Raw genomic sequence first — 24,988 nt, forward strand, 5'->3', positions numbered from 1 at the left:
CAAAATTAGGGTTTTGTTATTTCTTTTACACAAAATCAATCACATGTAAAGCCTGACCAGTAATATATGATCATTGTCAAGAGGGCGCTGTTATTTTCATGTATAGGGTGACAGTTCAGTAGGTAAGCCAATGAACCAGTATATCCGATTAAGTAAAAGAACTTCGTAATGTCAAGCCCTATAAAAGCAAGTAAGTATGTATACGAATAATTGTTTGACCCTTGCATGGTGACTTCTGTGACAATGGTCAGGTCAGTCAGGCCCAAATATAAGTAAGATTTTATCGAATAAGTGGTACCTACTCTTATAAATTCCATCAATACCATTCCAAACTAATTACAGTTTTGTGGAGCTTTGTTAAACTGTAATTTTTAACATTTTTTTAAACATATGAAACGAATACAATCAATACATGTTTCGATAAGTCAGAATTACTAAACTTCTGTACAGTACAACGTATTCGTTACAGTAAGTGTTAATAGTTGATAGAATCAAGGTTGGATTGCCTCTTGGCGGCGTCAGGCACAATGGTCAGGAAATTGTCCATAATGGCGGTATCTCGCAGGAAGCGCCACTTGCGCGGGCGCGCTTTGTGCGGTACTCGTCACTGTCATCAGCGAAATCTACACCGTGATAGCACGCGATACGTGAGCCACAGCTAGAGGTTATGTCCTGTAATCTTAGTGTAAAAATTCAGGCAAATAGTTTACTTCTGTTGAATGATAATATTTAAGCAATCGAATTACAAAAAATGTAAAGCGCTACGAAGCTGGTCTCTTTATGTACATGTATAATGCACATTTTATTTTTAATATAAGTATGTATGTGTCAAACTCAAATATACGGCGAGCTGAAACAGACAACAGACATGCTTGTCTGAATTCGGTAAACTCTAGTCTCTGTTTTACCTTGATCGCCCTCAACTGTTCGTGTAACAGTTCAATATAAACAGAAAATTCCTCAGCTCACGTATGTAAACCATCATTCAAACTATACTACAGCTGCGTAGTGAACAATAAATTATTATATTTCAGTTCAGCGTGAACAAATATAATAAATAAACACACAACTTTCCATTAAACTAGCAATAATAATCACATTAGTGTTTTGAGTTATTCTAAAATTATCCGGATAATGCTGTTTTTACTTAACGCTTTCATTTGTAAATATATCTAGAGTCAGACCAAGACAGTTTGCCACGATTTTAATAGCACACGTTATTTTAAACGTCCAACTTTTATAAAATTATGACGTACCTATGTAAATAACGCACTGCGTGTGCTATCAGAATCGTTGCAGAATTGTCTTGGTCTGACTCTAATGCAAACGATGAACGATGACAAGCGACGATGATGAGCGATGTAGGTAATGTAAATTCAATTGATGAACGAATGTATTCGCTATAATGAATGCTTGAATTGGTTGATGTTACTTCAGAAATACTGTATTCTTCTTGTATCTTAGCACTTTCCTCGAACTACGAGGACTTTTGAGATGATACTTTACATTTCAAAAGCGAAATAATCCAAAGAGGTAATGTCAGGATCGTAGCAAGTGGAAATTCGTGGTCTCTGCCTACCCCTCCGGGCCTCCGGGAACTAGGCGTGATTATATGTATGTATGTACTTTACATTTCAAAAGCCCTATTACAAACTCTAAATTTACATTTTGATTTCCTTAAAGGTATTTAGGGGGTTTAACTTTATTACTATGTATTGTCTAGTCCTCCTAGTATAGTACGTTCAGCATCAATAATCAAATAGATAGGACGGAGAAAGTGGCCAAACCATCGGAACACATCCTTATCTCTATTATAACAAAATTGTGTTGGAAAATATTTGGACACTTTGACTGTCACTATCTATTTGATGCTGACTGTACACAAGGTCTCTCAACACTACTTGTATCTTCACAGGTACACTTAAAGGGCCCTCCACACTTATGCGCGAATCTGACATGTATGCATGTGTCGGTACGGTATATCGGTAATGACGGCTTCCCGGTTAATAAGATACGCTATATTTTTATCCGCGTATAATTACGTTATTCAATACACTGCAGGTAAGGATAATACAGTTGCTGATTATTTTTCGCGCGCATGCCCGACGTCGTTGTCAGATAACGCGGCGGAAAAAAAACTCGTAAACCAGTGTAGTGTACTGAACGTTAACGCGTTGCAATTAGATAATTTAGCACCCTTAACCTATAAAGACATTCAGAATGCTACGGCGTCGGATAACACGTTAGCTACGGTAATAAAATATATCCAGCAAGGTTGGCCGCGCAAAATACACTGTTCTAAAATTGAACCTTATTTCCGTTGCAGGAACGATTTAGAATTAGAAAAAGGTTGTGTAATGAGAGAACATCGGGTTATAATTCCAAAAATATTAAGATACAAATTATTGCAGGAGCTACATAAAACACATTTAGGCATAGTTAAAACTAAAAGCAACGCTCGATCACGCATGTGGTGGCCCGGTATAGATCGCGATATCGAACAGCTGATCGGCGCGTGCACAGTGTGCAGCGCGCTGCGCGCCGCGCCCGCTCGCGCGCCACCCGCCAGCTGGAGCCAGCCGCCGGGGCCATGGCACCGCATTCACATTGACTACATGTTTGTAGCTCAAAGAACGTATTTGACTGTGGTTGACGCTTTTAGCAAATGGGTAGAATGTTTAGACATGACTTGCGGTACTACTACGAAACATTTAATTAAAGAGTTATCATTGTTGTTCACGAGGTTTGGCCTGCCTGAAACGATTGTGTCAGATAATGATACTAAAATTGCATCCCAAGAATTTAATCAGTTTTGTAAAATGATGGGTGTTAATTATGTAACTTCACCTATATATCACCCAATTAGCAACGGTTTCGCTGAATGTGCAGTTCGAAATTGTAAAAAAATGATTAAATCAATTATAGAACAAGAATCACAATGTATAAGTCAATTAAATTCTAAATTACAGAGTTATTTGTTCGAATATCGTACTACGGTGCACTGCACAACAAAAGAAACCCCAGCCAAGTTAATGTTTGGTCGTGAGTTGCGTTCGAGATTAGACCTTATAGTACCACCGCGAGGCAAAACGGCTGACACGGTGCATTCCTCGCAGCCGGTCCAGCCCGGTAAAAAAGTGCGTTCATTTAACGTCAACGATGACGTTTGGGTTAAATGTTTTGAAAATCGCAAACCATATTGGGCAAGAGGTAAAATAATTAACATTATCGGTCGTAGAATGTACCTCGTTTACGTAATAGACCAAAACATAAATTGTAGACGCCACGTTGACCAAATATTGCGATATACGAACAATAACAATAGCTATAATGATGTGGGTCGCAACTTAGATTCAGCAGCAACAACCACTGCTACCTTGTCAGATGTGATACCGGATTCTATCACCTCACCTGCAGTCTCACAAGACCAGTCAACGGATCTAAACACTGATGTCGTGAATAATCCGGCTACTATTAGCTCGGACTTAGTAAATGAACCCGTTCATGAGGAGAGGTGGGAGGATGCCGAAGCAATAGGGGAGGACATGGGGACTGAGCGACAGTTAATACGTAATAACGATTCACCAGAAACCAGTAACGAAGATCAGAGTATCCCTTCGACAGATAACTTGTCACCTAATCCCCAACGTCGTTATCAATTGCGACCTAGGTCTAAGGCAATTAATTATAAGGTTTAAAATAAGTTGTTATAATGTTATATATAATAGTATTTCTTGATCTCAGGTTCCCTTAATTAAATCGGGAGGAGATGACATGTATGCATGTGTCGTCACCGCGCCTCAGTCCGCGCGTCCGCTGTATCCTGGCCTGCGAGCCAGTAATAAACGAGCTTCCATCGTACGCACTTGTTTCATTGCTAAGTACATACATATCAGAATCACGGCGCGAAGCCGCGAACGTAAGTGTGGCGTCGATTTCGCAGATTGTTCACGCCTTCGCGCCTAGTTTCCCGTTTTTTGTCGGTTTATTAGCCCGCGTCAAAGGAGGCGCGAAGGGCGAACTGGCAAGACTCCACATTATACACTATTTTGACTCTTATGTGGCAAGATAAATAATAATTATATTATTGAAGCGGCTATATTTTAAGGTTTTACAACAAAACAAAATGGAAAAATAGCTAAATCACGTATGATGCCATAGATAACTAGCAGTTAAGCTCGATCAGCTGATGCTTTTCCGCCATATTGGCGAGAACCAAACTGCGAAATCGCCGTGAAGTTTGCGAGATTGCGAGTGTGAAGTCATACGTCAACGTCGCGACATGTTCTCTCCGCGAAGTCGCGCCGCGATTCACGCGCATAGTCTGGAGGGGCCTTAAGGAAAGCCACATCAAAAAGAAGCATATAATATCAAGCTGCGTGTCGCACTGAATCAATCGATCAATTAAGGAAATGGCTGTTACAAGGACACGAGTAAATATCTGTTAATAATCGGCTGTTATTATAACAACGGGTGTGGTAAAGTATGGATCATAAAGTGTCAATCCCTTTATGATTCATTGCGGAATATCAGCCAAAAGTAAAATGGTCTAAATAATATTCCGCGAGTATTTTGTATGATAATAGTAAAAAAAACTCGAAAATATATAAAGGCAAGAACAACATGCAAGCCAGCTTTGTTATGTCTACATAGGGCTTTGTAGCAGAAGTTGCATATTACTTATTAAAAACACCTATCGCCATCATCCATTCTATTGATACTAATAACTAAAATCGTCTTCCGCGGATTGGCGCATAATTAGCAAAAAAACATTACATGCATTACAAAACAAATAGCAACATACTTCATTGACTATAATACGAAGACCCTATCTGGCTGTAATCGCGTAGTGAACGACGACCGGTCTGACCTAGTGGGTAGTGACCCTGCCTGTGAAGCCGATGGTCCTGGGTTCGAATCCCGGTAAGGGCATTTATTTGTGTGATGAACACAAATATTTGTTTCTGAGTTATGGGTGTTTTCTATGTATATAAGTATGTATTTATCTATTTTATTTATTTTATTTTATTATTTGCACAGTTCAAAAAAGGTGTCATCCGGTAATTAATTGCACGTATTTTTATTTTAGTTTTAGCTTGATTTTTACTGCCTCCGGATTTCAGTTGAAGTTTTCGTTTAATGTATGAACATTGTGAAAAAAAAATGTTTCTTTTAGAGTACTTAAACATTAATCTTTTTTTTTAATTTATTTTTTTATTTTTTACTTTTTCATTTATTTATTGGCGACCTTTACCATGCTATTTCGAGCCAATAATGGTATATATATCTTTTTAGCTAAAGTTTGATAAAACAGACAATACTTTGAAAACTTTGAAATGGATCCGAAAATACTGTACGCAACTACACTACTGTTACTTGCGTCTATTACGCAACTTTTTATAATTGTGCCCAAAGGATAACTATATAATACTTTTTTTTCACCATACACGAGTGACCCAACCTACCATACAACCAAAACACAATCAATCTTTGTCTATAGCAGAAATAAAGGTAAAACAAGTTAAATAAATGAAAATCGTCAACCTGGGAAAGAGAATGTAGTTGCGTGGCATGGGGGGCTTATAAAAATAAACTTCATTTACGAAAATATTGCTAGCTAAAAACATAACGGTAGGGAATGAATAAGTACGTAACCTGAATAATGAAAGAATCAAAAATTGTCTTGATTAAGAAGTTCGTATCTTATTCGAAGTTGGGAGTTGGAATATCTCATTACCATGTAAAATAGAGCGGTAAAATAAACAAAGTTTACACAACTTCAGTAACATAAATATTTGTGTCAAGAGTAGTTTAGATGGACTGTTTTAATTAATTTTTGCATAGCTGTCATCTAAATAATGTTTGTATAGATTTTCTGTAGTAACATTTAACTCGAGACCTGATAGGTAAAAAACTTAATTAAGTTAAGATATTGTTCTCCAATTTTTAATGTAGGTAAGTATATTAGGGTACGTACATATATACGTAACGTACGTATATTAGGTATGTACCTACTTTTTAAGAAATATTCTTTAAGTCTAGATACCTACCTACTTTATATAATTTAAATTTGCATGCCATTTTTTGGCTTAACATGTGATACTAAATCAATTAATTTATAACATCTGTATGTAATTTTCATTTCATTTCATTTATAAGGCTAGACCAAACGCGTCTACAAATACATTCATAAATAGCTGAACAACTCTACAATGTATAATATTAGTTACGAATAGCAAGGCATAATAATATATTTTTGTCCACCATTGCCTGTACGATTAATTGGGATAAACACTCGTATTCGCAAGAAAAGCAAAGCAAGTTCTTATGAATTACTTCAATTTGTACAGAGTTTTCCAGTTTAAAAATGTGCTACTCAAGATTATGCTAATTCTAATTCCAATGACGTCGGATATAGTACATTTCGATGCTAGTGCGGAAAGTATGTCATTACTTGAAGAATGACATATCCGCACGTGTATCGAACGACGTTTTTTAATAAAGTTGCGAAAAAATAATAAAAGCAACAAATGGAATTCGAAACAAATGGAATTCGAAACTTTTATATTATTAATTCTGTGACACTGACATCATTGACATTGACATTATGAAGAGGTGTTTTTCTAGCTTTTATTCGACTAGAATAGATTTTGTTATTATTATTGATCCCACTTCAATGAGTTTTTTTTTCAATGCATGTTCTATAAGACAGAAACAATTGTAAATATTAAAACATTGTACTATTATTACCTAAATATCGTTATTTACGATTATTTGTGTATCGTATATTTATAAAAACAATATCGAATGTTGCCTTTGAAAACTTAAAACATTCTTGCAGTAAGAAAATACGCCTCTTCTTTGACAGGCGTTCCGTTCCATTCAGACAACTTATTAAGAACTGATTTTCAACATTAAACAAAAAACGTGTTATAATACTTATAATGATGAAGAGGTAAGTAATAAAATATTAAATATGCATATTTTTCGTATTCTTACATTAACAGTAGGTTTTTATGTTGATTACGACGTTTAAAGGAAACTAATATTAACACTCATCAATAAGTAGTCATAAATTGGAACAAGTAAACATTTAAAAAAATTGGAAAAGTAAAAAGCACTAGTTCGCGAAAACCAACTTTCCGCACGCTAAACAGCCACGAAAAGTAGCACTTTTTGAGCAACTGTATTAAAAAGTACTTTTCGAAACATCCTACTTATTTTCACTATTGTGTCCTGCTGAATTATGTAAGTGTATGATGTCGTAAGGCTAGTACAAGATACTAATAATGAAAAGAAAATGCAAACCATTTCAACGCAACGCAACGCTGTAATTTAAAAATACGTTTATTTGATTTATAAAAATACGTTTTATATTTGACGACCGGTCTGGCCTAGCGGGTAGTGACCCTGCATATGAAGCGGATGGTTCGGGTCTTTGGTAAGGGTATTTATTTGTGTGATGAACACAGATATTTGTTCCCTAGTTATGGATGTTTTCTGTATATAAAGTATGTATTGTATTTATCTATTTACGTATGTATATCATCGACTAGTACCCATAATACAAGCTTAACTTAGTTTGGGGCTTGGTCGATCTGCGTAAGATTGTCCCCAAAATTTATTTAGTATATTTATCTATGTAATAATTTGATGACAACATATCTAGTCAATAAAAAAAAACAATTTTCCTGTAAAGTGCATATCGAAATATTGATTAGCGTATTTGTCTATAAGTCATCATATCCTGAGTCAATATCTGACTAAATAATGTTTGACTGGTATTTTGTTATAATGATGATATATATAAATAATTAATGATAATAATGATGATTTTAATGTATTTTTTTTTAATGTTAGAAAGACGTAGACACGAATTTTTTGTCACTAGTAACATCAGTATTATAATAATTATTCTACAAAATAGAAAGTCCATAGATCGTGATCGGCAACGCAGGCTTCGTCAAGTGGACACAAAAGCAAATCGGCAACAGGCTTCGTCATCTACTTACAAATAATGTAATCCGCAACAGGCTTTGTCAATCTTAACCACTAATTTATTTAATAACCATATATGTATTTCATATTTCTAAAATAATTAATTGTGTTTCAATGTGTGTATTTTGTTTTGTAAATGCTACTGTAGTTTGTAAGCTAAGTAATAGCTAGTTTGTAAGCGATTTGGTGCAACTGTTATGCTTATAAATGTAATAAATAAACAACAATAAGTAATACTTTATCCCATCTTCTTTCCTATTGTACGTGTGCATATATAATATCTCTACTAAGGAACTAGGAAGTCTAGTACATACCGTACATAGTCAGTACCTAACGTTCTAAGAGGTTCATATCTATCTCCACGTGAACTAACCACAAAGGATACGAAGGCTGCGGTAGGTGTATATATCGAATAGAAATATATCTCATAATCTAAACATTACTGCTCCCATGACACTTGTCTTATTTTATATTGGATAGATTCCAGTCTTTGCAAAGTTGTTAAAAATAACAATAATGGCTCCTCTACACGATGGCCCAGTGCTGGACCAGCGAGATGGCCATGTGATGGTTGACAACCGCGTCGAAGCACGCACTGTGGAATGGCCCATGTGTAGATGCATACTGCCATCGCTCGCCCCTTTGATGTGCGGACGAAAAACCGACACCGCGGCCATCCCATCGCCAACCCGCCGCGCCAGGCGCGCCATAAGCCATCCAACACCACTACCCTCTCTACACGCTGGCCCATCTTAGTGGGCCACCATGATGGCCCATCGTGTAGAGGAGCCATAATAAAATTGAGTGACTTTTTGACCTTAGAGATTCATAGAGGCAAGCGATATTTTTACGATAACATGCGTTCATAAAATATTTGCGTTGAGCAAACGTCTCCCTTTGCGGCAATCAGCTACTGTTTTGTTCCTTTCGTAAAAGGAGGAAATTTTCAATTCGTGCGGGTTCTCCGAGAGCCTGTTTCAGATTTAACGGTTTGTTACGATTTTGATACGAATGAATACGAAATGAAGTGAAAGTCGTGCGTGAGATGCGCGCTAACACCAAGATGATAGTCAAGGTCGTGTCAAAACCAGTTCAAAAACATAACAATGTGTTAAACTAGAATGGAAAAGCCATGGAAAAGCCTGAAAGTATTAAGTCGTTGAATAGGGTTTAATTTATACGTACCTAGATTAAAAGATTGGCTGCTATGTAAAAGTTATAACGATTTAAATGAGTTTTTTTTTTATTAAAACCAGATATTTATTAAATTAAGTAATAAACAATACAATACAAATCCTCTTTATTGCACAACCTCAGAATAAATGTACATAGAAACACAAATAATACATGAAGACAAAGGTAAACAACAGGCGGCCTTATCGTTAAAGAGCAATCTCTTCCAGACAACCTTTAGGTAGTGGAGAAATGACACATAAATTAACCAATTAGGAGGTGCAAAAAACTAAGTTAAAACTAAATAGCATTAGAAAAAATACCTGTCATATATTGTACTTTATTATAATGTTATAACTTGTTATATCATTTTGACAATAAATATTATCTTCATCTCATTTAAGGAAATATTTACTTAAAAGAAGGGCCTAAATCTAATTGAATTTTATTAATTTTTTGTATGTTAATGTAGGCACATTGATTGTCTTGATCTTTTTTTTTTTGTTCAAATAATTATATTAGTTAATACTACGCATCGATTTTAGAATGGTATGAGCGTACATACTGAAATGCCATTTAATTCCCGGCATCGCATAAATGATGTAGCGCACGTACAATACTCGTGATTTGGAAATTACAAGCACATTGGCACCTTTTACGACCCTATTAAATTAGCATTTACTTTTACCGAACAACAGCTTTACTAACGGCGTCAATGGATTGCGGTTATTTGAAACACATTTGCATCACAAAATATGAGTCGCCCTGTATAAAAACCGTCCAAATGTGTTCCGGACCACACATAATGCAGTATCAATAGCTTCCTATATAAAAAAAGCAAATAACAATAAGTACGATTGTCTTAAAAGATACATTTTTCGGCTTTTAACCAAAGTTACATTTTTTTTTTGCAGAGTACCTAGTCCTGAATTGGCCCACTATTGGTAATAATATCGATTTTTCTGGGTGATACTTCATATGAAAGAGCAGTAAGATATCCTCCATACGTAAAGAACGCTAAAAAGGATTTTTAGAGCACTTATTAGTGCTTATATTGCAAACTACTGTAAATTACTCATCTTCATCTTCCTCGCGTTATCCTGGCATTTTGCCACGGCTCATGAGAGCCTGGGGTCCGCTTGACAACTAACCCTAAGAATTGACGTAGGCACTAGTTTTTACGAAAGCGACTGCCATCGGACCTTCCAACGCAGAGGGGGAACTAGGCTTTGTTAGGATTAGTCCGGTTTCCTCACGATGTTTTTCTTCAACGAAAAGCGACTGGTAAATATCAAATGATATTTCGTACATTACGTTCCGAAAAGTCATTGGTACGAGCCGGGTTTGAACCCGCGACCTCCGGATTGAAAGTCGCACGCTCTTACCGCTAGGCCACCAGCGCTTCTCGCAAACTACTTTAAATTACTAAGTGAAATAAAAGGAAAGTTACATAATAAGTAAAAGGATTTAGTTAACTGGGTATTTGCACAGTTAAGTGTTTATTTTATTTAGGTACCTACCTAGTATTTAGAATCCACAGTCATGAATGGGAAAGTTTAATTAAGTGGGCATTCCATTGAAGATTCGCTGAGAAATAACCTTTTAAAGTAAGGAGATTCCAAAAGAGACTCCTTTAGCGGCCTAAAGTTTGTTCACTTTTTCCCTGTACGGTCGTGAAGTTAAAAGTTTGACTTGTATACAACTCAACTCGACTTCAAACATTACTCATAAAACTCATTAAGCTTGAACGTGGCGAAAGTGAGTTTACAGAACATTAAAAGGAGAACACAAAATTAGAAGGATATATATAGATACTCTCAGTTTTCTTTAGTCCATTCGTTTATTTTTATCTAGTGACTTCGATTGACAGGATTACGAAAAACAAGTGAACACAAAAAAAAAGTGGAGTGAAGTGAAGTGAAGTTACTAACACTACATGGATCAAAATAATTCGAAATAAATAATTGAATTGAAAGCAAAACTAAATCTGTCTAATTCTGATACAGCAACAACATTTTGACCTAGTTTCGTTTTTGATATGATCAAAAAAATGTCACTGTTGACAGCTAACAGATCATATCCAAAACAAATCCAGATCAAATTCATGACCTGTTATTATTACAATCAAAATAAGCCTCCGTATTTTTTTTCTTTTAAATAGCAATGTCATAATAACACTGTTTTAAAAATGTATTTATACAAAAAAATAGGTAAGTACTTATCTCAATATTTAGATGATATCGTGTTAAGGAACAGATTGCATGGCTACATTAAATACAATACAATCCCAAACGACCTAGATCGCGAACGTGACTCCGGGCGTTGGTATTGACGCCCGACGCCGCTTCATCAAATCTACACCCGATGACGAGGGATCAAAGGACATTCAATCCAATTTGTATGGTTTTCTATAACTCAAAAGAGCTAAAATGATTTAGTTGAAATAGAATAGAAAGGCTGTCGACAGATTTTCTCCATTGGATAGAAAACACATTGAGAGCGGGCATTATTTTATTGTAAAAAAGATTTTGTCTAGGTAGGTATATCCAATACCTACTTGTAAACAGTTTAAGAGCCGTAATAAATTTCTGATATTGGTTTAATCTATTTTAGATTTTACACATTTTCTTGATTATTGCATTATCTGTAGGAAGTCCCCAATCCGCACTGGACTGGCGTGGGGACTTCCAAACCCTATAGTTTATGAGACAAGTTCTGTGCCTAATAATGAAAGGACATGACTGATGATGGTAATGTTGACTGCACGTATAAAATGTTGTTTATAGTTGGCGCTCGAATACCGTGGAAGCGACATGAGATCCCACTTTCCACCTAGGTGTCCACCATAGCCTCCCGCTTCCTCAGCCACAAATCCACGTTATCATGTTTCATAACTTTCTTCTATAAGGTCCCATTTCTAGGCATCACTGAAGGACATGGTCCTCGAAAACTTGTGCAATAAAGCGAACGATATAACATGATTGTGAATGTTTGTAACTTTATCAATATTGCCGTTTAACATACACAATGGCCTCTGTTTCAGAATTGCTATATGCGTCATAAACTAAATTCGATACATCCCTAATAACCCCTGAATCTAAAACGTTGCGTAGGATCATAAATGTTGTTTTGAACATAAAGTGATTGCGTCAACTGTGTCAGAGTGGAAAAAGTCTTGAAATAATACACGATTCCGTCATCATTACATATTTGAGTGGCACTTATAATTTACCCAATTGGTTCTGATCACTCAGGGGAAGCAGATATAGAATATACATATATAACCACTATATAAAAACTTAAAGCTCCTTTAAATCTATTAAGGTGTGCTTTGACTCCACTGGGTTGGCCACATCGTAACATGAAGGTAAAAACTGCCTGCACATGTTATAACAAGTACCTAAGAACATCAGTTTACTTACAAAGGCATAGGAATCGTAGAGAAATCCCACAAAAAATCTTTACGGTTTGACGCAAAGTACAATAACAACAACAAATACCTAAAATTAAAGCTTGTATTTAGCTTTCTATGTGTTTTTTTAAACTTTATGGTGTACAATAAAGAATATATACTTACTTACCTATGCAAACACATCTCAGTATTACCTATAGGAGGATAAGAAGCAGTAGCAGCGGTAAGCGTACTAATAACAATTTATTTTTAATTTCAGAAACAAATTCCTATACCTTTCGCGATTCTGCATACGCCCCATCGAAACATTCGCGATATTTCGCTACGGAGAGTGCTACGCCGTAGCAACCGATTTGATTTCGCGCTGCAATATGCATGATCCTTGACCCAAGTCATGATTGCGACATGTGTTTGTACCGTACACCATACATACATTATGTCATTGGTACAGCATGCTACACTGAACCGTAACCGAACTAACTGGTACAATGTTTATTTATCTCAACCAAACCGAGTCTCTTCCACCGCGAATGAAGTGCTTTTTAGCTCCGAAAGCGTATTTAGATTTAAAAATAAACAAAAAAAATTTATATCAATCCAATATTTATCAAGTTTTTTTATAAGTACCTACGCGACGAACGATCGCTATACAGAGCTGAAAATACCTGCTACGCGATATGACGTAGCGCTACGTGAATCCGCGCAGTCAAAGTTGACTATTGGATATTGATGACACTTGGACATATATCACATAATTTAGGGAAAATGATCCAACATAAGTCATACACGATGCCAAATGTTAGAGGATGGGTCCCTTTCGCCAAACTATGTACGTTCACTCGATCAATTTCCTCCCTTTCTTAGCAAATAACACGTACACAGATTTTTGAGAAATCTAATTATAAACCTACCGCTTATATTATCTCAGTCGGATTATGAGAAATAACAATTATAGCTTTGGCTATATGTGACCTAATTCTATTACGGGGGCCATATTCCGATACTAGATATAGAGTTCCTTGTTATTAATTTGTTATGGATATGATCTGTCAGTTGTCAACAGTGACATTTAACCCCTCGTATGGTTAGACACGGATCCGTTAGTGTGAATTTAAATCTATTGTTTTAAATGTCAATTTCAATTTTGGCAGACCGCATACGAAAGGTTAACGTTAAAGAAATATAAATATAAAATATTTATATCTAAGTAAGATATTACGGTCCACTTAGAACCTTGCCCACACGACTTAAGTGACGACTAGTTCGAAGGTAGATGCTAATCACATTATACTCGTAGCAATGTAATTAGTACAATTATACACTAGAGAATCGTTATCGTTGATAAATTACCCCTTCGTTTGAGAAGGAGAAACCCCCGAAGGGATCCACGCTTTATAGAGTTCGGTTAAGGGCCCATAAATCTTAATGATATTACCCATGAATTCCAAATACGCGCGTAGGAAAAATAATCAGTTGAATAATCCGATGTCTTACGTAATTGACCTTACAATATTGATCCTATATCAATTTCATATTTAGGTTGTTCTTAAAGATTTCCACCTAACTTAAAACGTAACTTTTTTAGACTTAAACATCCCACCAAAAACATTTCATGTTAAATGTTGCCAAGACGAAACCATAAGGCTCGCACTGTCAAAAAGTTATCAGATCTTTTGTAGAGCCAAGCTTCTAACTCTACAAACCCTAACTTCACAAACTCTACACCTTAGTCGAAATATGTGGCTTGGCCGTTTCGCTACTGTCACATGGGCGTAAGGTGAAAAATGTATTCACTATAAATAATTTTGTATGTAACTTTTGTTACACCAAAACCACATATTTTAACTAAGGTGTAGAGTTTGTGAAGTTAGGGCCTGTAGGGTTAGAAGCTTTTGGCTCTACAAAAGATCTGATAACTTTTTGACAGTGCGAGCCATTAACCATAAGGTTTCGTCTTGGTAACATTTTACATGAAATGTTTTACGTGGGACTTCACTTCTTTTTTTAAGTTGCTTATGACAATCTTTCATCCCCTTACTTAAAGGGTTGGGGGTAATTTACTATTAAAAATCCTGAAATTTCGTATCTGGGGGCATCTTTTATACAATCTGCTTTTTACTGATTACGCCCTTTTCCACCCCCTTTTCACCCTTACAGGGTGATTTTTGTGTTGAAAACTATTCTATATCATTTCCCATAACAAAAACTATCTACATACCAAATTTTAACTAAATCAGTACAGAAGTTACAGATTTTCCATACAAAATTCCACCCCCTTTTCACCCCCTTAGGGGCTAACAAATTTCAATTTTTTTGATTTTTTTTGTTGTTTTTGTACTATCTTACATACCAAATTTCAGCTTCCTAGGACTCCAGGAAGTACTAAAGGTTTTGATGAGTGAGTGAGTGACGAAATCGGGGTTTTTTACATATGAATAAAATCTAAAGTATAAGAGCTATGCAAATGAAAATTTGTATGCTTAATAAGTCTACTATTGGCATCATATCCCGAGAATTTTGTTTATCAAACCCAAGTTATGAGGGTTCAAAAAAACGACCAAGCGCTTCGAGAAAAGGTAGTGCCCTTGCGCTTCGCTTTGCTCGTCTTGGCGGGGTGGTCAGATACAAGTTAAAATGAACATGAAATGAAAAATCTGCGCAAATCAAACATTCCGAAATATTGAAAACATATAATTACTAAACTATAATTGTTAGAAACTTTAGTGTACTTATTGTATAATATATTTACATTATACTATACCATACTAGCTGTGTTTAGCTGCCTTCCTAATAAGTGTCAAGTAAGCGCATATATTGCAATCTCTTACAATTTGCTTCATGTTGCGGGTGAAATGGGGCAAATTAAGTCTCTGGCGAGCTGATTGTTCCATAAAATGTTGTTTTTATTTTTATTTAATTAATTATACAAATATTTATAAATAGTTATTCATAAAGAGCGCTAAATAACGCAACGCAAACGCAAAAACATGTATTTCTTATAACTTTTTTTTTTATATTGTCAACGAATATTTCTATGCACTAATATCTTTCCTACACACTTACTTTTCTCTAGCGATAGAGCAACAAATAGACAATTTCCTAGTTTCTACTTGCGCATTAGACCCCCCGGGCCCTCGCCGGTGGCAAGAATATCTCGGTAGCTTATTATTACATTGATAATATATTCGTTACTTCCGTTCATAAAGCGGCAGTTTTATGGCTACTTTATAACCCTATAAACTTAGTCCTTATCCGTAATAATTACGACTCATTGTCACTCTATATGATGACACATATGATCTTCGTATCATAAATGCGATGTAACTCAAAGATTGTGATCTCTGATTAGTGATTACGCATAGTTTTCAACCTCGAGGTCACATACTGAAAACGCACGTCTGCCCTCGGTGAAGTTGAACATCCGTCAGTGCGAACAGAATGGCAGATTGAAATGCTTAGTGAAATTTTGAAACTTGTAAACGTTTCTATATACCAATGTAATGAAGCTGATCGGACCGAAGATGCGTAGGTAGCGAAGCAGTACAACTATGTGCGATTAGCGGAGCGAGAATGGGTAGAAAAATGCTTTTGGTTTAGACGGATGAGAGCGGAGCTATGAATGCGAAGTATAAATATCACATAACAGACTTTACAAATTGCTTACTTACATCCATTTAATTGCACGCATTTCTCACTGTTTTGTGTTTAAACAAAAGACACACCGCACTCCTCTATGCCCATCTACGTGAGCCGTGCAGAGCATGGCTAGAAAAATAAAGTAGATAATGTCCAAGTGCACCTCTTGCTCCGCTGCCTCGCACAACGGCCTCGCCTCGTGCTCGACCTAAGCGATGTTAATAACGGCTCTTCAAAGATATTGTTTATAAAAATTGGTTATTTAGTCTGAGAATCGACCTACATGCTTAGATATACGTAATTAAAATTTTAAAAATAATGATTATATGAATATCTATGGGTACACCAGAAAGGTAAAAATCACAAAATACTTACGGTGCAGTAAAATCTTTCGGCTATTCACATAAACCACACAACACTGAAATAACCACTCACTCACTGAAATCGTGTTAAGGGTGTGTTACACAAATATTTACTATTAAGGCCAGTCCAACCAGACGGGATAGAGATAGAGATCTTTATTTGCATACCAGTATGTTACATAGGTACATAATGGACCCTGGAAGGGTATGGCAAAACATGATCATATCGACCGTCAATTTCCAATTTAATCACCAATTTTAGATTTGTGGTGATATTTAATCGCCATAAATCGGTCACAAATTGGTATTCTTGCTTCCGCACCTCCATTTTATCGATAATATCGGTGGTAATAAACGGCGCTCGAAATCGGTGAACCAAATTGTTCGTTTGCGTCCACACCACCTGATTTGTTCAGACTATTTAATCAGATTGGCGAAAAATTGTTCCCGTCTGGACTGGCCTTCACTCACTGAAATCATGTTAAGGGTGCCTTACACCAACATTTACTACTTATTCAACGTACAAGGATTACAAGATCGTGTTCTTTTCCATTACCTAATTGTTCCGACACGTAGTGATTTTATGTTCTTTGGTTCCGACTCTCGGTGGCACTGACGTTGTAAGGCTGGTGCTGTCATAGATTACATAGTGTATTCGAATAGTCACCAAACCGGCCAGCAATCTTCGCCATTGAGGTTTGTATAGCGTAATTCCAGAATTAGAGATAGATAGGTGGTAGATAAATATAGCACGTTTGCGGGACTACTCCCACAAACCTACGTATACCTATTTTATTAGATTACCACAATATTATGACTTAGTAGTAAGTTAGCAAAATGAAGAGGCGAACTTGCAGTGCTAAAGTTCTAGTTTTAAAAATTCCCAAATATTGATTACCTACCTATATACGCTTACCTATATATTATTATGCTTCATTAATTAATGTAATGTATTTTTCCCTCTCACTAGCTCGGAAAGCCGTCTTTTATCCTTTAAAACAAGCGGGGAAAACGCATTTTATCCACTAGTGGGGAAAGTAATTTGACTTTGGATGACGTGTTTAAGTAGCTTTTGACAGATAACAAAACGTAAAACGCTCATAATAATGGTTCGTTCGATATTAATAATGATTAAATAAATGGTTTGAGAATTTAATAAACTTTATTTCATGATTTTAAGTCATAAACCATAAAATTCCATAAACAATATTTGTTTTTTTAATAATAATGTTGCATTGACTGAACGCACAAGGAGAGTCGATGTAATTTCAAAACGCATCGTCAGAAATGTCAACATTGTCAAGTGTCAACAAAAATTTTACTTTAAAAGTTCTCACCGACTCCGACTCACGTAAAAATACACAACTTCCAGAGTTTTCTCTAATAATATCGTAAAAAAAAGAGTGATTCCAGTGATGAAGATGATCTAACGCCTGTGGATGTTGCACTTTCCTCGCTATAGTGAGGTGAAAAGTTTTGTGTTACACACGGGTGCAAATGTATTTTACTTCTCGTGTTTCAATTCCACACTCGCGGGTAAAATACAACTTTGCACCCTTGTATAACAAATAACTATTACTGCACGAATCGTAATCAATATCTCTATCCCATCACATATACCTATATGTATGCATTTAATTTGTAATACCTACAAGTGGACATTGCGGTTGTTTCAATTGGAAAACCACAATCCATATAGATATGTTCGATCGTAGTCATATCACTAGTAATGTTAATCTAATTCATGAACAGATTGCTGTACGTCAGTAACCAGCGTCGATTAGATTTAATCAAATTGCTTGTGCGTTGGCAGCTTGGTACAAGGACGATACATCCTTAGCTGACCCGCCTTAGTTCTATCTATTGTATCATTTTATGTTTGCGATGAATGCATACATTATCAATAAAATTACGAGTATGAGCAGTAAATTGGTATGAAGCAGAAGTAAGCAAACAAGTGCGAGTCGAGCTCGCCCACCGAGGGTTCCGTACTTTTAGGGTTCCGTACCTCAAAAGGAAAAAACGGAACCCTTATAGGATCACTCGTGCGTCTGTCTATCTGTCTGTCACAGCCTATTTTCTCCGAAACTACTGGACCAATTAAGTTGACATTGTTTAAATTGTGTAATGTACGGAACCCTTGGAACGCGAGTCCGACTCGCAATTGGCCGGATTTTAGTATTTGTTGTTATAGCGGCAACAGAAATACATCACCTGCGGTCTAATTTCAACGGTCTAGCTATCACGGTTCATGAGATACAGCCTGGTGACAGACAGACAGACGGACAGTGGAGTCTTGGTAATAGGGTCCCGTTTTTACCCTTTGGGTACGGAACCCTAATAGATAACTACCAAAGCAATTTCTGTGTATCAAAATTAATTGATGTACAGCCAACTGCAAACAAAAGATAAGCATAGATAGTTATAATATCCCTACTAATCCATACTAATATTATAAATGCAAAAGTGTGTCTGTCTGTCTGTCTGTTACCTCTTCACGCTTAAACCGCTGAACCGATTTAGTTGAAATTTGGTATAGATAGTTTGAGTAGTAGTAGGACATAGGGTAGTTTTTATGTCGGAAGTCATCCTTTAAGGGGGTGGAAGTTTGTATGGGGAATCTATAAAAAGCAGATTGGATAAAAAATAAGCTACCACGTGACTAACTCCACGCAGACGAAGTCGCGGGCAAAAAGTAAGTATTATAAATGCAAAAGTAACTGTCTGTCTATTACCTTTTTACCCTTAAATCGCTGTACTTACATTTAGATGACATTTAATATAGAGAAAGCTTGAGGCCTGGGGATAGACATAGGATAGTTTTTAACGATCGTCATGATCATTCCACGCTAATGATATAATTAATAAATATAATAATTTATTTCCTAAGTAATACATTGTCATGGGGATTGTTTGAAACTATTGTTCCAAATAAGGCCAATTATTCCAAATCAAAAAGCCTTATATGACATGAAGATACCTACACGTATTTACATAGGTACCTATGCGTCCCGTTTATATTTTATCGTAATACATGCCATCATGTATAGTATCCAAAAGAATATTTGATTTCCAAGTCATGACCGCCTATGGCATATATTTAAATGTTTTTAACATTTGATTTAACAAATGGGTCACTTTTGTTACAAATCACACGCTGAATAATAAAGTAAATCTTTATGGAATTGGACAGTATTGTATTCTAATGACTATTCGTTAGGTAAGTACCGTAGAATGGGTGAGTAGGGTTCGCGGGGAGAGTTGGGTTATGAATGGGGAGAGAAAGTATGAAAGGGGGGTGAGATGGGTTTTTAGGGCTACTGCTACAAAAATAATGTATTCCAATTTAAAATGGAGCTATAGTAATACTCATAATAAAAAAAAACGATCCAACAATCTTCCAAAATCACCTTTGTATGAAAACCCATCTCACCCCAATTACGAGGGACTACGGGGTGAAGTGGTTTTTCCTTTTTATCGTCAAAGTTTTGAAATGGAACTACCTAAAATAAAATAAAAACTAAAATACAAACGTCCGGAACACTTAATATTATATACACCATTCAGTTTGCATATATTATGTAAAAATAAAATGTTATCGAGGTTTGAACAGGGGCGTAGCTAGAGGATATGGCGCCCGGAGCAGTCACCAAATTTGCGCCCCCTGACTACTGACAAAAGTTTCCCTGCTGCTGCCTTTTGCCCATTTTGGCGCCCCCCCTTGGATCACGTAACTTCGTAACATCTGTCATCCCGATACATTTTTCCATATCCTCGTAACCCATAACCCGTCATAGAATGCTTAAAAGATAGGTACTTCATTTCGAAAACAAAGATAAACCAAGATAATTCCTAATCTAAGGTACTCACTTATAGCTGTTTTGGTGCGCACGTTCCGCGAGTAGCACATGGGGTGGAGGATGGCCCAGTACCGGTCCACTGATACAGCTACCAGGCAGAAGATGCTGATGGTGCAAAGCATCACTAGTAGCGACACCGTGAAGAGGCAGGCATGGAGGTTCCGTGGAAGCCCCACGGAGGCTAGGATCGCGAAAGGGATCCCCAACAGGCCCACTAATAAATCCGCCACTGCCAAAGAAACTATGTAATAGTTCGTGCGACGTCTCAATCTCCTGTCCCTTCTAAACACATGTATCACCATAGCATTGCCGATTATCGCCACTAAAGCTACCAGGATCTCTAAAGTCGTGTAGGCTGCGTACAGCTCCGGGGTAGGAGACCGGTGCCCCGGCGCTGCGGTTGTCGCTTCAGGAAACTCTGTCACCGCTTCAGCCATACCGTCAACTTTTTGGCTTTAACCCATAATTTCACTGCTTGCGAAACAAGTCGCAACTTTAAAAACTACACTGAACTCTTTACTCACGAATGTAGTTTCATAATAGGTTTAAATAGTGGAATGTATATTTTTATCGTAAACTTTCGCCGACTTATCGTGCGGTTGTCGTGGATCACGAACCGCGGAGCGCGTGTCCCGCCCGCGTGTCTTCCTGCCACTGCGGCAGCTGGCAAGCGCGAACACGCGCCCGCCGGGACGCACGCACGCCCGAGATCACTTGTTGCCATTGCAACCGTGGATGTTGCTTACGAATGTTATAGGAACATTGTTTTAGAAAAGGGCCATTATTATTTTAGAAATAGACAACGAAATGAAATGTAAAGAATGAAAGATATTGGTAGATTCTATAATTTCAGGCCGTCCTATTTTCTCGATAGCTCTTTACAAGCGGAAAGTTCATAATTTCCTTAAAACTTAACAATTCTGCAATAAAGTCGTTAATCTCGACTTTGAAATAAATTTAATAAAATAAGACCTTACCTATGGATATATTAGGGATTATATCTATGATTTAAATTTTATCGTCAGCCTTTTACCTAATACCTACCCGTATCATGATTCATGTCATGTCACACCGCTCCGCAATCGGACTTGCTATTAAAACGACAGTATTTAGATCGTAGTTTTTATACCTAATTCGGCCACACACTCGACGAGTGATATGGGAAGTATTAGTGAGGGAAGTGTGCAGGGCAGTATGGCGGCCGATGACGAGTAGCGCGGCCACACTATAATACGTTTCTGCCTAAGTACTTCCCTCGCTATTTCCCATGCCACTCGTCGAGTATGTGGCCGAGGTATGTATTAGGGTTCCGTACCTAAAGGGTAAAACGGGACCCTATTACTAAGACTCCACTGTCCGTCTGTCTGTCTGTCTGTCCGTCTGTCTCTCACCAGGTTGTATCTCATGAACCGTGATAGCTAGACAGTTGGAATTTTCACAGATGATGTATTTCTTCTATAACAACAAATACTAAAAACAGAAGAAAATAAATATTTAAGTGGGGCTCCCATACAACAAACGTGATGCCGTTTTTTGCATAATTGTACGGAACCCTTCGTGCGCGAGTCAGACTCGTACGTCCTGTTTTTTTAGATTTTAGACTCTGTAGGCAGTGTTGACCGAACGTTAATTGCAAAAACCAGTACAAATTGAAACGTAAACTGTAACCGTCCGTTACTGTTTACAGTTCAATTTGTACTGGTTAATGGTTAATTGCAATTAACGTTCGGCCAACACTGTAGGTACATAAAAACCAAAAAAGTCCCGAAATTTCCAAAGATTTTAAAGGTCAATTGTGTAAATTCAGTTTAGTTCATAGAAATTCAGCAGTGTAGACCTGTAGGGCCTGGCAGCTGATCGTGACAGAGCTTCTAGAATGCAAAAGCGCGCCGTGAGGATTATAGCAGAAAAGTGTCACGGCCATCCCGCGAAAGAACTATACAGAGACTTAAAAATACTTACGCTTCCAAGTGTGTCCTATGTCCTCACTGCGTGCAAGTATAATATAAGGGCTAATTTAGACAACTAAGTATATCTCCGCTAATACAAGAGACAGGAGCACCCGACGGATACCCCGTCTAGTCGTCCCACCATTTAAACTAGCAAAATCTAGAAGTCGCTTGCTGTTGTTGGGGCAAAGTTGTATAACTCGCTCCCTGCCGAAATCATAGAATCAAGCGATACAACATTTGATAAAAAAATTAAAACACTTAATAGAACTGGCATGTTATAATATAGACGCATTTGTCAATAGGAGTGGCTAACCCGACCACACAAAATAATCAGGTACCAGACACCTAAATGCTTAACCTTTTGGACGCCAATGACCGATATATACGCACCATAAGTTCAACGCCAAAGACCGTTTAATCGGTCATAGACCACTGAGCAACATAGACCTACATGCATGTGCATAAAGTTCAATTTCAGTTTTGACACTTCGGTGACGTGGCGTCTGGATGACTGCTTTTGTGTTTGACACGGCGTCGAAAAGGTTAAAAATTCATGAATTTGTATTAAATTGAGCATGTTATGAACTTTCTTATGTTGTTGTATATATTTTATTGTATAAAATCTACTGCGGATGGTGTACCGAGACAAACCTTACTGGTTTAACGGTACTTTTTTAATTAAGTTGTATATTATGTGTTTACCTGAATAAAATAAAATAGATAAATAAATAAATTATTTAATTTATTATTTAAATTGTAAAATGCATGTAAAATACAAAATTTCACCAATAAATATCTGAATGTGAATCTGAATAGTCTGTGCGGAAAGAGAAGAGTAGATAGAATGTATGGGCATGGGCTCCCTTACATTCCATGACTCTTCCCTTTCCACACATCAGACTCTATTTGCAGGTCGAGCTTCATGTTGTCAGCAGGTGATTATTCTGAGTAGAAACGATTTTTTTTTATTGAGGTGCAGTTTTTGAGAAAGACCCAGCCACCGCTTAGGCTTCCCCGCACGAACGCACTAAATCCATGCAAATGCGGTATGATGTAGCAGCTAGCACATTGATGCATCAATTTCAAACTAAAGGTCAGGACACACGACGACACTGACACTAAACACAAATGTCGACACTTGTGTCGTTTGCGTCGACATGGTAAGCAATTTTTTGTGTCGACATTGGTGTAAATATCTAATGTCGCGGTTCAAGTGTCAATGCTGTCTACACGAATCGATGCTACACTCAGTGTCGTACATTCCCTCGGCATGAATCGACGTGCTGCCGCCGCGATATGTGTTTCAATTAAAATGCCTCGTCGTAAAAAGAGATAGATCCATGGTAAAGATTGGATTAAAAGAAGAGCACAGCTGGGAGCATTTAATTAAATAAATTAAACTTGAGAAATACTCCCACGTGCTTACATAATTTTCATTTGCACCTTGTCCGCTCATCTTTTTTTTAGTTTTCATAATTCATTATTAAATTGAGTTCGCAAATTGTGCAGTTTTCTATTGCAGTAATATTAAATTGTTCTGCCAAACTTTCTATCGCTGCTGTCTTTGTTATCCGATTTTAATAATCGGGGTTCGATATTTGCCATAGTTCTGGCAGCGCCTCATAATATAAAATCAAAGATTTTATTTCCTCTGCAGTCTACGCGCGTGACATCATATTGCTCTAGCTAAAAATTTCGCGCAGGTTCGAAATTCGCGACACTTGTGTCAGACACTACGCACGCCCTGTCTCCACGGCTGCGACACAGACACTGAGCGACATCGCCCCTACATCTGCAACTAAGTGTCGCGGCAGCGGACACACATAGACAGTCGATGTATACACTGAGTGTCTAGTGTCAGGTGTCGTCGTGTGTCCTAACCTTAATTTAAAACTAAAGACCTTTTCACATCACCTATTCGAAAAGGGAACTTTTCTTCCCTGCTAGGAGGGATCAAAGTGGCACTTTTCTGTTCAAGGACATTTTGTTGCCAGTATGAAATATTGACACAAATACATATGAAATTAGTATGCATATAATCGATTACAATTTCTTTATAATCGATTACGTGCATACAATTTTTCTAACTTAAATAATATTTTGTTGTAATTGTAAACAATCAATGTAATTAACGTATTTTAAATTAATTAATAGCATATTTAAATTAAGTAAATTAATTAAATCGCGTAATATTTACAAGGAAACGTAAAAAAACATTAGTTTAATAATTTTATTTTACTTGTCTATGCAATTTAAAAAGTTTATATTTAAATACTTAGTTTAAATCAATAACTTTATAATAATAAATATAAGTGATATCAGTCTTCATAGTGTTCTTCCGAAGATTTGGTTCAAAGGGGTAAGAGCTAATTTGTTACCAGAAAAATGTACAAAAATAATGTATCTACTTGATTTTCATTGTTTCATTTTAGGTGTTTGCTCCTGTCTTTGAAAAGATATTAGGTACATAATTATGAGCTGTAGGTACTTTTAATTTGTCAGTACAGTCACGTCTGAGAATATCGATACGGACAAAGTGCCAGAAGTATGTACCTATACTAAGGTCATGTATACATATTTTTAGCACTTTGTCCG

At 36.8% G+C, this 24,988-nt stretch overlaps 1 protein-coding gene across 1 annotated transcript in view; it reads right to left on the bottom strand.

Annotated features, from left to right (window-relative positions):
* The window catches only part of LOC134742390 (adenosine receptor A2b), a 106,899-nt gene extending 85,747 nt beyond the window's left edge, over positions 1-21,152 (bottom strand). The window contains exon 1 of the mRNA XM_063675511.1: positions 20,452-21,152. Within this exon, the coding sequence (XP_063531581.1) occupies positions 20,452-20,878 (427 nt within the window). The 5' untranslated portion in view covers positions 20,879-21,152. The remainder of the gene's footprint in view (positions 1-20,451) is intronic.
* Between the last annotated feature and the right edge of the window lie 3,836 nt (positions 21,153-24,988).

Source organism: Cydia strobilella, chromosome 6 (assembly GCF_947568885.1).
Source record: "Cydia strobilella chromosome 6, ilCydStro3.1, whole genome shotgun sequence".
NCBI classification, from domain to species: domain Eukaryota; kingdom Metazoa; phylum Arthropoda; class Insecta; order Lepidoptera; family Tortricidae; genus Cydia; species Cydia strobilella.